General features: G+C 37.4%; 1 protein-coding gene across 1 annotated transcript in view; it reads right to left on the bottom strand.

Moving 5' to 3' along the window:
• Positions 1 to 6,099: 6,099 nt before the first annotated feature.
• Positions 6,100 to 15,594, bottom strand: part of LOC136244529 (uncharacterized) — a 36,012-nt gene continuing 26,517 nt past the window's right edge. Inside the window, exon 7 of the mRNA XM_066036105.1 lies at positions 6,100 to 6,445. Within this exon, the coding sequence (XP_065892177.1) occupies positions 6,282 to 6,445 (164 nt within the window). The 3' untranslated portion in view covers positions 6,100 to 6,281. The remainder of the gene's footprint in view (positions 6,446 to 15,594) is intronic.

The following is a 15,594-nucleotide window of genomic DNA, read 5'->3' as shown; positions in this document are numbered from 1 at the left end:
TAAGCCAAAGTCCTCTGGAGCAACTCCAGCAGTGTACATTGATAACATTCTTGTAAAAGAAGTTTCTACCCAAACGTACCTAGGTGTCCATATTGATAATCAACTTAATTGGACTGCTCATGCCTCTGCTGTTTTCAAAAAACTTTTCTATTACCTATTTTGGATCAATACCCATCGCAGGTGTTTATCGATATTCTATTATTAAAATGTTGGTTGACTCCCTCGTTCTATCTCATATGGATTACACCCTACCTGTTTGGGGGTACAGTATTATCTCAACATTCAATCCAATGTCTGCAACATCCCCAAAACTGGGCTGGCCACATCACCATGTCACTTCGCAAATGATCATGTATCACAGCATCGCCTTGCTCTTGGTTGGTTACCCATTACCCCACCAAGTGAAACACCGTTCACTCTGTGCTATGTACCACCAATATAGCATTTCACTGGACCCTCCTATATTGTTTGGAACACAGCATTCATACAGAACTTGCTGTCCTTCTCAATATGCCCACTTACCAAGCACACAGAAGTTCTTTCGTTATAGCAGCACATTGGTGTGGTTACCACCCAACCTAACAGCCTTAAATTAAATCTATTCATTATAGTAACAGGAATACCACAATAGAGCTGGGTACTATAGTATCCAGTGACCATCACAGTAAGAAGACTACAATTCAGGTAGTATGGCATGTACTTAAAAGATAATATGATACAACAGCAGGTTAAACAGGGTTAAATTAATTAACTAGCAGGACTATCTTGCCACCACACCCAAACCATTCACACAGGTAATGGCCTGCCTCCCTGGCACATTCCAATAATTCAAGTGAGGTAAGTAGAATTCTAGGAAAACGGAAAATGCCTGATGAAGGTTATCATGTCAATATACAGGTTAGATTTTACAGCATGATGCTTCTTTGTAACATTGTTGGACCCTCCGTACTGTTAGGCTAAAACGATCAAAACTCTCTAATAGAGCAGTCACCGTCCATTAAAATACTCTAATAGAGCAGTCACAGAATGTTTTACAAACCATGTATCTCACCGGGGCTTTTTAGTATTGAAAGCTTGTGAATCATTGTACTGTAGCTGGCAACCCTCAGCCTCTTCATTGGAGTCACCTCAGCCTGACACATACTGTATCTACCACATACCTAACTTTTATCTTGACAAGGTTGCAGCCATACATCTTCTAACATCTTTATGTAAACACTGTCAATTGATTAGAATACTTGTAAATCTCTTCATTCTTAATTGTTGGATCTTTTGTATGGTTTCAAGGAGTATGGTTATTTCAGTTTTTTACATAGTGTTGATGATATAGCTAGTGTGTGCCATATAAGACCAGCCATGTACGTCTTGTAGCTGACAAGCAAGCTAACAGCATATCTTATCATACATAACTCTTATCGGGAAGCTGCATCTAAGTGCATAGCCTATATAGACACTGTCTTCAGTCTATATAATTAGAATACTTCACAAACTTCTTCAAGCATGTTTCAGTGTTGAATCTTTTAAAATGTTTATAGTTTAAAGGAACAGTTGACAGTCAGTGTTGATGACTTCGCTAGTCTACATACCTAATCTTTGCCAGCCATGGTTGCTCCATCATTCACAGGTTTAAAGGTCTGCATAGTAGCTAAAACATTTTTGATCGTTCTAGTCGAGTATTTTAATCCACGGTGACTGCTCTATTAGAGAGTTTCGATCGCTTTAGCGGAACAGTGCGAAAGGGTCCAACAGTGTTACAAAGAAACATCATGCTGTAAAATCTAACCCGTATATTGACATGATAACCTTCATCAGGCATTTTCCATTGGTCGTTTCCGTTCCCGCTTTCCGTTTTCCTAGAATTCTACTTACCCATTCAAGTGTGCATTTCAAAGTGGGCTCTAAGGGTGGTCAGTCTGGCTTTCTTTCACAATTGCAAAAAACAACCAGACTGATTCCTTGCTACATTTCTCCCCTCCCACCCACCTCCTCATCCTCCTAGTTAATATGACATGGGTGGTGATCACTTTAATTTTATGCCTTAGTAGAGATTGGGAGGGTTATATATCTCCAACCTGCAAAGGGTAAAAAACTAATGCATTATTTTGAAACACTGGAGCCTGAAACAGTAAGAGGGTAGACTCACAGGCTCTGGCGTCAGTTAAATTTTTTTACAGAGCACCACTATCAGGCCCATAGTCCCATCCCCTATTCTCTCCAGTAACTGTGTTTGTCTCACTACAGTATTTAGTTAATGCTATAATAATTATTGATTGTCCTATAACCAGCTAACAGGAGAATTACACAGTAGAGGTTATGTTTTCATAAAACAATCTACCTTACAAGATTGTGCTAGACAACAATGACAGGGTTCAACATGGTGTTGAATATCACTATGGATGGCACAAAGTAGAATAAGTACTGTCAAATATACTCAAATCCAACTTTAAAAAGCAAGTATAGATCACACATCCATTCAAAAATCCATTCAAAAACCACTTTGTACTTCATGGAGATACTTCAAAGGTTTATTCCATCCCGTCAAGTGTTCACGAATGTTGCGCAATAGCTTACTCAGCATTTCTTGTATGAAGCAATAAAAATTTGTTGTGGCTCGAATTAAGGTCTCATTAATAGACAGCTTCAAAAACCACTTCCAGGTTACTGATAACCTGTGATCAGACTGAAAGTGGATCGAATGCGCATCAATCCATTTTCACACTACATGTGCAGCAACTGAATTCAATTCTCTCTCATAGCACGTGGTAAATTACCCGATTATGTAACGAAAAGTTAAATGGCGTTGGTCATTGTACTACCTTCTTCGTAATCCATTGGAGTCAGAAAAGTATTCACAGCAAGGAATGTTGTTAGCACACTTACAAAACATTGGGTGCCAAGAAGCTGGTTAATTCTTAGGAGGAACCTGTACCAGGAATGATGGTACACTATTCCTTCGACACTATGGTCACTGTATCACTTCCACAAGCTGAGTATAACACTAGGTATGCCATTGCTTTAGTCTTGGCGCAATAGCCATGCTTTGCGCGAACTATTTGGAGACTGTATGGCGCCCCCTTGCTATTGGAACTAATGCGCATCAAGTTAGGCCAATTTACCTCTCGAGGTGGATTGATATGAAGCCAAATTGAATGCACATTGCAGTCAATCCAGCTCAGGTGTGAAATTGTTTGATACAGCTTTGATGCGTATTCGACTGTAGTGTGAAAAGGCCTTTACACACATTGACTATATTTGCTGATTGTGATTTGATATGGCTGCACAATATAATAGTGTTAGTCCACCAAGTACTATTCCATCTAATCTCTCACCATCATTAAGCAGTCCTGACATAGTTTTGGCTTCCTGTGATTCTATCACATTACGAGAGCTCTCAGTTGTTACTAATACTAAGTATCATTTTACTACTGCCAGCCCCACAGGAAACAATATCACTATGGTCCTCTGTTGTAAGACCTTCAGAGACATACCATCGCATCTGTTGAGCTTGTGGCAATTGAAGTTGGATGTTTAAGGCCATTTTACGCCAGCTACAGTATCTAAGCTAAGTGAAATTTGCCATTACCAAAAAGGTCTGTCTGCTCAATCTTTCAGCAAGCGTCTAAAGTTGCAATCTCCTGTTCATACAGAATTTTTAATACTACACTGTCAACTTCGTGGGACGTCATTGAACTGTTGGATTAAGCTTTGTTGTGTCTTTGTGTGTGTGTTTTGTATGTCTGTTTTATGCCTTGCTAAGGCTCCAGTTATTATAACTTAGTATCCCCTTTTAACTCCTGCATAATTTATGTATAAATGTTATCTAAATATTAGTACTTTATCATCCTTATCATCACAACACCACAGATTTTAAATTGTTATAGTATAATGAGAAAGGTCATCTGGCTATCATCAGCTTAAATATCTGTCCTGAATATCCATGAACAGGAGTGATTCAGCATTTTTTAGATGCTGATTAAGCTATATACAGGACTGTCCACTTATTAACACGTGGCGTGGCATGGCATGGACAATGCCTACACGCATGCATGTAATGATGTGGCCAATTTTCATTATTCCACTACCTGCATCCAGAGTCAGTACAGTGAAACCTGTCTAATCAGGTCACTGCATAAAGAGGTCACCTGTCTAGACTGGCCATTATAAAAATTCCCACATGTGTACAAAGTGACCTGCTTAAAATCTGTAATGAGGTCAAAAAATTTGTCCCTATGATGACCAGAATAGACAGGTTTCACTGTAGTTCATTAGCTATATCTAACTATGGCAGGGAATAGTCAAGGCACAATTGATTTCAGCAGTGATACAGTGGATCCAGTTTCTTTGAGCAGCTGTACCTTTGTAGTAGGAAAGAAGTTTAGCACCTACCTTGGAAAAGGAATGCAACACTTATATCTACCCAATCCAGAAGCTTGAAAGACCCCTCACAGCAGAATTGGTATATTATCAACAGAAATACTGTTGTAAGGAAGGTGGCAGGAAATCTTAATATGAAGGCAAAGGAATCTGCATTACAAAGTTCTACTATAGGCCAGTGGCAAAGGTATATATTAGATATCCTCTATAAAGTTATGTAGTTTACTATATTGTATTGTCCAGTAATATTCATTGTCATGATAAGTAATAATAAATATTCATACAATAATTTACAGTTGTGGCCGGGCCTGCAAAAATAGGGCATTTGAAGAAAAACCACACCTTGTCAAAAAACGGTCATGCATATCTCAGGCTTGTATTACATATATAGCCAATGAAATTTTCATGACAATTAACGTTTGGTGTCCAGGCCCATCTTACTCTCAGACTCAGTGGCGTAGCCACACCAGGGTGACAGTTGAAAGCCCAGGTACTCATGCAGGGCTGGCTATGTCGCTGTTGCAAGTTTGCAGCCTTTGGCTATGTCCATCAACACCCTTAACTGTAATAGACAAAAAACACTACTTGCTATCTTAAACAAGATAAGAACCTGTGATAGCAATAGCTAAGTGCCAGCTGTAAGAGAACTTACAAGAAGATTATCACTTGTAATATACCTAGCAGCATCACAGACTTTAGAATGCAATGTGAAGTGCTTGGAAGGAATAGTTACAATCCTCGTTGAGAATGACTTACACTTAGTTGATGATTTAAAGCAGATGTTGTTCAATGTTAGCAGTATATAGTTGAGTTAAATAGCCTATTGTCTATGTGGTTAGCCTGCCTATGTTGCTACAGCCACACTCATCAATTTATTTACATAACAGCAAGAGTACATCATTCCGTGAGGTGTGGGCAAATGGCTGAAATACAAATGCCTGCATTCCAAATTGACTAGCGAAGTCTGTAAAACACGGACCTTTAAAGGACATGGAGAGGTTCAGAACCTCAACACAGCTAAGTAATGCTTCCCCAGTAAATATTGGGTACCTTTTTTGTTACAACTGGATGGGCTGCTTCTTTGGTCAACACCGGGCCATTTGACAACTGGGTATACTGGAACAAATAGAGTAAAGTTTCCTGCACTCTACCCCCTGAAGTGATTAACTCTCAATCAATTTCTGAATTCAAGAGGAAGCTTGACCTACTTTGGATATGAACTGGACATGGACACAATTAAAGGCCAATGTATTTAATCTGTGAATAATAATAACTCCAAATTGGAATGTTTCAATTACCAGGCTGATGTTCTAGCTACTTTGCTATGCTGCCATCACGCATCACACTATGTGGTACATTCCATTTTATTATTACCATCCATACACCAACTTAATTTTTGTAGGCAAGTCATGCGAGCAACTCTTGTAACCCAGAGTCGTAGTACCAGTAACGAGTCCAGGAAAGAGATATAAAAGGCCAGGCCAGGCCAGTGATGTGAAATGATATAGTAAGAATATTAAAGGAACAGGCCAGCAACATGAAGGAACAGCTACAAGACCAGGCCAGAGATATAAAAGTACAAGTAGGAATATTGAAGACAGAAGTCAACACAGTAAAGGACCAGGTTAATAAAATAAACAATTAAGTGTACAAACTATAAAGAATGCATAATGTATATTAATACTGTAAATTGTCAGTAATATTATAATTGTCATCAGTCAATAATATATACCTTGTACTACTGCAACATTTTTTATTATTTTTTATTATGTATTATACTGCCACTGCAAGTGAATCTAAAAACCCTGCCACTTCTTATAACCACATACACCCCTTATTAGGGGGTGATCTGTTCCTTAAACCAGTTAAACAGGGTTCGACATGTAACAACACACATCACATTATAATCAACAGTTATTTAATTCACATATGTACCACTCTGCGTGGGCAGTTCGCAGAGTGGTTATATGAATATCAGGATTGAGATCCCCCTCTACAGCTATGGAGCAGTTGATGGAGACATTAGTTCCAATAACAGCTTGAGATGGTCCATACATGGTGATCTCTGGATCTAGTAGAAGTAATAAAATGCATTGCTAGTCTCTCTCTATATACACGGCTAGCTATATAGCTATACAGAATATTAAAATTCAATAGCTATAGGCATTGCCAAGCAGGAATTTACTGTGTATATAGCTACGTATATCTATCTACTATTAAAGGCACCTAATGGAGTAAATATCCCTTTGGGGATATGTTCCTGTGGTATGAGTGCAAAACTAAAGAGCAGGCTCAAGTCTTTGTCATGAGAATGCTTATAAGAAAACACATACACAAGCAACAAAACAGTCAAGGTGGTGGTCACCTATATTCAGGTCCAAAGCATATCTTTTCATAACTCTGCTGCAAGAACATCTAGCCAAGTATGCCAAAACAAGGCAATACATCAATAGACCAGTTCATTTAAAGACCTTAACAATGCAATTAGTATTAATTGCAATTGCATATGATGTAAAAACTGGATTCTGTGGCTGCCCATAAAAATGTATTGAAGACATTGGGAAACAATGATAATAAAATGGTTAATCTCCAATTTTCTGTACAATGAAGCTACATTAATTGCTTTCTTTTCATGGCTGTTCGCTGTGAATATGGTAAAGGATGAGCATGTTATAGAACTATAAAATTTAAGATTTTGCTGAAAAATGTTTTCCATAGCTGATAATAGTGAGTTTCTCCTTGAAAGCCACTCAGAACTGATTGGCAAAGCTTAGTAGCAGAGTATTCCATGGATTGCATTAAAGATAAATACTACAATTGACCTGACAGGCCAACAATGTTTAGCGAGTCAGCAAACTCATCCAGGTTATCCTAATGCTTGTTTAAGTGTTGTTATTTCATATAAATACAGAAACAAGACCTGATTGCATGCTTCATCACTAGACAACGTTTTGCCAGGTGTTTTCAACTTCAATGGTTTATAACTTGCCAATCGCTACACCCAGAACCGCAGACAACTATCAACAAGTGTAAAAATCAAATGTAGTTTTCCACACTGTTTTCAAAACCTGGATATTTTCTTAATTTCTGTGTAACAAAGGTTTTTTTTGTTGTCTGTGGTTGTCTGTTTCCCAATGGTTCCTGTGCATTTTCAATAGCATCCAGTATTGTACAGTAGCAAATACCAGAGTAATTATTGCCTTCAATGAGCTGGTCTATTTCTATGCTATTTTGTACAGCAGTGAATTGTTGAGAGTATACAAGCATATAAAGATTTCTTTGGTATCACATTATACAAACCTTTTGGTGTATCAAAGGTAAACTCTACCATGAATCTATTCCCCAATAGTATATGCAGGGCACAATAAGCATCATTCAACCCTTTCTTAAGTAGAAACAATGCTAGCAGATTTCACAAATTTTGAAAGGGGCCAAAAGCTGCTATAACATTGACATTGGCAGTATATTACAAGTTTAAACACAGGTTAAACAGGGCTAAGTAACAGGTTGACGTCTGCACGTTACAATTTCAAACTGAGTTTTTGTCCTCTGACCCATATTTATATAACACTGACCACAACTTGACCAAATAGTAATATTAAGCCAAGGAAGACGTCTTTGGGATTTCAAAGATGCTTTGAGTATGTTCCTGATGATAGTGTTCTTTATTGATTTATTGTTTCTTCAGCTACAAATATAAGGCAATTGAAGGGATTAAATGATCACTAGTATATCTGCAGGTGTGGACAACCTCCCTTGTTTCCCTACTTTTACTATGATCCCTAATTGAACTTAGAATTCCTAATTTTACCTTGTACTTGTTTGTTTACTTTTTTGTAACATTATTGTGACTGATGAATCTCATATACCGCATCAAAAGATAGGATGGCACCAGAGTTAATGCTTCATTTGAATGCGTGTCTCAGTTATTGACTCAAAAGTGAAATGGCTATTGTGCTTCGCTATCAGCTATGTTCAGCCCACTACACAGCATTACAAATGAAGAACAGCAGGAGAAATGCCTCTGTAATCAATCTAGCCACCACAAAAAAATATCAATGATTTGCATGCCCCAACTACCAATTACTGACATGAAAGCGAAGAGGCCACTACGCTTCGCTTTCACCTATTTTCAGTCTGTTACACAGCATTACAAACAAGGACACTTTGCAATCAATCTAGTCACCATGGAAAATATGGACGATTCCGCGCATTGCGCTACCGTGAATTGATACCTTGGACTAAAAATATAACAAAAAATATATTGTTAATTATAGGTTTTGGCAACTGAATTCGTTGTGCTGGCACAAGAATTTTTCATAATTAAATTTTCTTCAAGAAAGCAACCACTCATCACGAAGTGAGTTTGTTCACGAGTGACCACGCCAATTGCTAATGGTGTAGTACAGTTGTGAACGTTGCTGAAGAAGTTGTGGCAGAAGAATTACTACCTTATAAGCAGTTGTTTACTACAGTTGTACCTGAACAAGGTCTTGTAGCAGTTGCTACATCTTGCTTTCTCCAGCTGCCAATCTTGTTATAGACGAATTCTAATGCCAAAGCGACAAATTCAATTGCCAACAGGATGAATTCAATTGCCAAAACCTGTAAAATTGAAGTAGGGACCCTAGTAATAAAAAACTAGTGAAACATGCTGTGCTACCTCTAAAACCAGGTGCCCTGTAAATACTATTCCTTGAATTAATCAACTCTACACACAGCATGCTTGTAAGCTTGTTTCTTGCCTTGTCTTGCAGTACATTATAATTAAATGTATTTCATAATTATTTTGTAATTCATCAAATACATTGCCATGCATTGCTAAGGAATTATAACTCAAGCAAACCACTTAAAACCGCACAGAAGTACCTTCTACACTGTTTTATAGTTCATCTATTGCATTTTCATATGTAAATTTTTTTGGCTGCTCTTAATTTTCATTTGCATACATGCCCCCTTTCAACTCAAAAAGATACATCATTCCTGGTGCCTTACAAGGCCTGTCATACTGTTGTTCAGTCATTATACGCTTGTTACAGCGTGTAGAGGCTAATCTCTACTGAACTGTTTCACATAATTTCAGTGACCAGCCATACCTCCTTCAAGTAAACAGAAAGACACAATTTACCACTGTAAATAGGTTAACAGACAAGGAAGCCTCAGGTATAGTTGGTAGTGAACCCCAGTTAAATAGAACTGGAACACGCAATTGTTATTACAGGGAAACATGTTTCTACTGAGCTCTCTGCAGGGTGATTTGTTTCTAGCTATATCAGTTTCTCTTTGTTTCCAGCTGATCTCTCTCAGGATGACTTGCTTCTAGCTGATCTCTCTACAAGGTGATTTGTATTCAGTTGATCTGTCTACAGGATGATTACGTAGCTGATTTCCCTACTGAGTGAATTGTTTCTAGCTAATATCTCTACAATGTAACTTGTTTCCAGCTGAACTCTTTACAGAGTGACCTGGTCTGTGACTTGTTTCTAGCTGAACTCTCTACAGGGTGGATTGATCAAGCTGATCTCTCTACAGAGTGATTTATTTTTGGCTGTATTGTTTCTAGCTGACCTATCTTCATGGCAACTTGCTTATAGCTGCATGAACTCTCTATACACAGTGACTTGTTTCTAGCTGATCTCTCTGCAGGGCAGCGTGTTTCTATTGAACTCTCTACAGGGTGATTTGTTTCTAGCTGATATCTCTACTGTGTAACTTATTTGTAGGCATTGTAGTTGATCTTTCTATAGAGCAGCTTGTTTCTACTGAACTATCTGCAGGGTGACTTGTTTCTAGCTGATCTTTCTATAGGGTGATTTGTTTCTACAGTAACTAATCTCTCTTTGTGTCTAGCTGATTTTTCTACAGGATGACTTGTTTCTAGCTCTACAAGGTGATTTGTGTCCAGCTAATCTCTCTGCAGGATGATTACATAGCTGATCGCTCTACTGGATGATTTGTTTCTAGCTGATCCCTGTACAAGGTAACTTGTTTCCAGCTGAACTCTCTACAGGGTGAATTGAATTGTATATATGTAGTTAAATTCTCTTTAGTGTGACTGGTTTCTAGCTGACCTCTTTGCAGGGTGACTTGCTTCTAGCCAATTTCTCTACAGAATGACTCAATGTATCAGTAGTTTAACACTTTGCAGAGTGACTTGTTTCTAGCTGATCTCTCTACAGTGTGACTTTATTGTAGTTGAGTTCTATATAGAGTGGCTTATAACTGAGTTAAATTCTCTACAGGACATAGTTGAATACTTTAAAAAAATAATTTACTTCTCTTTATTAGGATGACTGCTCCATTAGAGCATCTCAATCTCACACTTGCCACACCAAGTTGGATTTCGTGTTATAACTCTGTTGCTTTAAGTCTGATTCTTCTACACCATAGAAGGGCCTTTCTAATATGATTATTCCACCTGTACACCAATTTTCAAATGGTTCCCCTGAATGGCTTTTCTAGTAAGCATGGCAAGTGATTGTTTTTTAGTTTTGTTTTTTTTTTGTTAACTAATCTCAATCACGTCATTGTTACACACTGTTGGTTATTTTTTGTTTTATCTTAGTGATTTTTAACTTGATTACTTTCAAACCACCATAGGTTTGAGATACCTATTCACATACTGATTTTCAGCTTTTTCCCATAAACAGTTTACCCTATAGGAATGACAACATAGTGGCATTATTTTTTTTGAATAATCGCTAATAACTCCTTGACTGTTTATCGTATTCCCGCCAAACTTGGTACCAAGATGAATTTTTATAACCCTTTTGTGTGCCAATTTCAAGGCAATCGGATATGGTGTTTGCATTTTATGGCAGTTTTTGTAAGCTTGTGAAAAAAGGGTAAAATCAGATTTTTTTAAAAAAAACAAAGAATCTAAGCCAATTTTTGAAATCACATATATATGCTTGAAGTGATTTCGCCCAAATTTGGTATGTGGAGTACTGACATTGGCGGACGTGTCCACAGCAAAAATCATCTTGTTTCATAAAGGAAGCACAGAGCTATGAAGGTGCGAAAATCACATTTTGTTTCTTCCTGTCAATATAATCTAATCCAAAACAGCTAAGCTGTAAAAAAAGTGTGCGGCCCTCAGAAAGGCTATGGTGAAAAAAGATGTGAAATCCAAGGTGGCGGCCAAGAAATGGCTGTGATGGTAGGTTAATGGTAAAAATTTTAATAATGACAATTCAGGTAAATTTTGTGAAGTGGCACAAAAATTCACCTGAATTGTCGTTATTAAAATTTTTACCATTAACCTACCATCACAGCCATTTCTTGGCCGCCACCTTGGATTTCCAGGTATAGTCAAATTCCAAAATCGGATGCTTTTTGACCTCACATTTTCATCCAAATATGGATGATGCTTCACTAAATCATCCATTTTGGATGATTATTACTCATCTCTCTTATAGTTACATAAGCAAACATCATCCAAAAGTGGATGATTATTGCTTGATTCTCTATATAGTGAGTGCTTATGTAAGCAAATATCATCCAAAAGTGGATGATATTTGCTTGATTCACTATATAGTGAGAGATGTATGCAAGAAGCATCCAAAATCGGATGTTTCTAACCATCCAATATTGGAATGTAAACTTAGCCTTCCAAAATCGGATGTTTCTAACCATCCAATATTGGAATGTAAACTTTGCCTTCCAAAATCGGATGTTTCTTGCCATCCAATATTGGAATGTAATTTCTGTCGTCCAAAATTGGATGTTTCTTGCCATCCAATATTGGAATGTAACTTCTGCCTTCCAAAATTGGATGTTTCTTGCCATCCAATATTGGAATGCAATTTCTGTCGTCCAAAATCGGATGTTTCTTGCCATCCTATATTGGAATGTAATTTCTGTCGTCCAAAATTGGATGTTTCTTGCCATCCTATATTGGAATGTAATTTCTGCCTTCCAAAATTGGATGTTTCTTGCCATCCAATATTGGAATGTAATTTCTGTCGTCCAAAATTGGATGTTTCTTGCCATCCAATATTGGAATGTAATTTCTGTCGTCCAAAATTGGATGTTTCTTGCCATCCAATATTGGAATGTAATTTCTGTCGTCCAAAATTGGATGTTTCTTGCCATCCAATATTGGAATGCAATTTCTGTCGTCCAAAATCGGATGTTTCTTGCCATCCTATATTGGAATGTAATTTCTGTCGTCCAAAATTGGATGTTTCTTGCCATCCTATATTGGAATGTAATTTCTGCCTTCCAAAATTGGATGTTTCTTGCCATCCAATATTGGAATGTAACTTCCGCCTTCCAAAATCGCATGGTTTTTGCCATCCAATATTGAAATATAAGTTTTGCTTTCCAAAAATGGATGTTTCTTACTATCCATTATTGGAATGTAAGTTTTGCTTTCCAAAATTAGATGGTTCTTGCCATCCAATATAGACTATTTCCGAAATGACGTCTTGCAAACTCTATTTAGGGGACTCTTACGTTTTCGAGTACAGCTTCCCACGAAGAATACTTCTAAGGACCTATCATGCGACTTCTAGAGATAATTTCGAAATGAAATCACCAGGTATTGTTAAAGAAATGCTAATTTACCTCTACTCGGAAAAACAGGCGAAAAATTTAAACCCGAGTAAAAAAAATTGTGTTATTGCCTTATAGCTGTACCTGTTAGTTTTAGCTCGATATCTTCTTCCTGTAGTACACTAACAAGTCGACCTCCATTTACGGCCCATAGAAACAGTACTCAAAAACATTGGAGTCCCCCAAATAGAGGTTATTGAAACCTCAATTATTTTAAGTGAGATTGGTAGCATACAGCTGCAGATGATCAGTTTCTGTGGAATTTTCAGTATGTGTAGGGATCACAATAATAAAAGCACTGAAACAAGAAGATAGCAACACAGTGCCACTGAGTGCATTCTACTTCAAAATGGCCCAAAAAGCATCCTATGAGTTTCTCCAACTTTTTGGATTAGAAATTTTTCACCATGAGTAGGGATCACAATAATGAAACAAGAAGATACTGGTAGTAGCACAATGCCACTGAGTGCATACATTTTAGTTCCCATTATAGCCACACACACATGTACACAAAATATGGGCGGAATCGTGCTTAACTTTAGTCATACAATGCTGCTGAATCTATTTATTTTAATGCTTTACAGCACTTAACAAGTGCTGAAGGTCTGTAAGACACCTGGCTCCACAGCCTGGTTAAAGATGTTTTGAAAAAGTACAGAAAGGTGAAAAAGTCCATGATTAGGCCTAGACAGGCAATCAAGATGTCTTTCTCCCTGCTAATTTCATGTATTTACATTCAGAAGAGTGACTTACTATCTTTTAGAACTACATAATGGAATGACGCAATGAGTTTGCAAGTCTGTTTTTGATGCGTATTTTTGGCAAGAATCATGAACCTTGACAATCACTGCCATGAACCTACCGCACTTAATAAACCTACATGAAAAAAGACAATTTTGTGTTTCATATCAAGCTGTTTCTTGCATTAACAAACAATAGAAAGCAACGAAAACAGCAAAATTACTATCCATGACCCTACCACACTTAATGATATTGCTTCTTATTCTACTAGTAGAATATAAACACTTGAGAAATGGTTTTGTGGTGACAAAAACTAAAACGCTCCTCTAAGGAAGGTGTCGATACAGAAAATTAGTGCATGAATATGGTTTCCTTGCTTGAAGAAGACAACCATGTGATTGAAGAGGAGAAGAGAAGCAAAGTGCAGAAGGTGGATATTCTTTGTAACCAGAAAAGGCACATGCCACCGGTGAGCTAACTGTTGTGAAATAAAATGGTGACCATAAGCTGCTTTGTTTTGGTCTCTAGCCTTGCGACTGGTGAGGCAGACCAAATTTAAGAATTAGCAACTTCTTAAATTTAAATATTCCACCGAATACAATTGTTGTCTTGCGTTTAATGCTAATTTTTGCTGTGCATAATATTTCTAGGTGATTTTTGATGGCGATGACTTTTTTTAGCTATTATAGGGGTAAAAATTACTTAAACAGTACTACCACAAACCTAGTGAAAAAGTCCATTCTTTTTCAATCACAACATACAATACATGTTATACAATGCATGTAAATGATCATACTGTGCGATTTTTCAGACCATAATTTCTGACCTACGTATATGTACACATGACTTTCCTGTCTATATTTGCTGTTTTCTATTATTTGTTAATGCAAGAAACAGCTTGATATGAAACACGAAGTTGTCTTCTTTCATGTAGGAAACGTGTGATTTTATTCGTTGGAGTCCAGCATTTGCTTGTTCATTTACTTGAGAATTTATTGCAGTCATATCAAAGGTTGAATAATTCTTAAGATTGTATCCACTAGAGCAACCTACATGGCCTTTCCAGTGAAACCTGTCTATCAAAAACTTAGTGGATTTAAAATGATCTGGCTCTTTGTTCAAGATGTATTGATGCAACTTACATGCATTGTCATAAATTATCACCTTTGGAGGTTGCAAGAATCTTGTAAAAAAAATTTGAAATGGAGTTCTTGGGCTCTCATGGTTTCTCATCACTTCAAATCCATAACAGATTCCATGAGGACAGTATAGCGTGAATATACCTGGCGTCAAAGTAGGGTGGTGAGTAGCATATTTTCGGCATGAGTCTTTTTCTTGACTCAACAGTTTAAGATCTGATGCGTATTTTCCTACTCCACGAACTAGAGGATGGTTAGGAAAAAATGAAAGCCGACTTCCAATGTCAGGCTCAGAAAAGTGTGCATCCCTTTTGCCAAATGGGGCAGAAATATATGAAATTAGAAGCTGCATAAAATCAAGAAATTGTTTTGGTAGAGGGTAAGAGCAGTTAAGCAAAACATTTGCTAAAACTGGAGCATGTTCTTGAATAGCTTTTAAATCTGACATCTGAGAAGGGTGCCTAAGATTCAGACCAGCACACACTTTTTAATGGCTTCTAATGCTTGAGAATTCCCTGCTACTTGAAAAGTTCCGCAGACTGGAGAGCAGCGAGACAGCTCGTTGAAAAACTCCATGTATTCAGAAGGGGATATCTTGGGATTTTTGTCGGCAGATAAATAATCTAACAATTCTGCAAGCTCGTTACATTGTTCCTTTTTACATAACTTTTTAAACTGGGAAAACTCAGCCAGGTTCAATCCAGAATTACTGCTCAAGCATCGTCTTTGTTTGGAGTAACCTGAATATTTTAGGAGCAGTTCCCTAGATTTTAAAGACTTGAGT

Source organism: Dysidea avara, chromosome 14, assembly GCF_963678975.1.
Source record: "Dysidea avara chromosome 14, odDysAvar1.4, whole genome shotgun sequence".
Classification (NCBI taxonomy): domain Eukaryota; kingdom Metazoa; phylum Porifera; class Demospongiae; order Dictyoceratida; family Dysideidae; genus Dysidea; species Dysidea avara.
The sequence above is the reverse complement of the archived record's forward strand: the minus strand, read 5'-3'. Positions and strand labels throughout refer to the sequence as shown.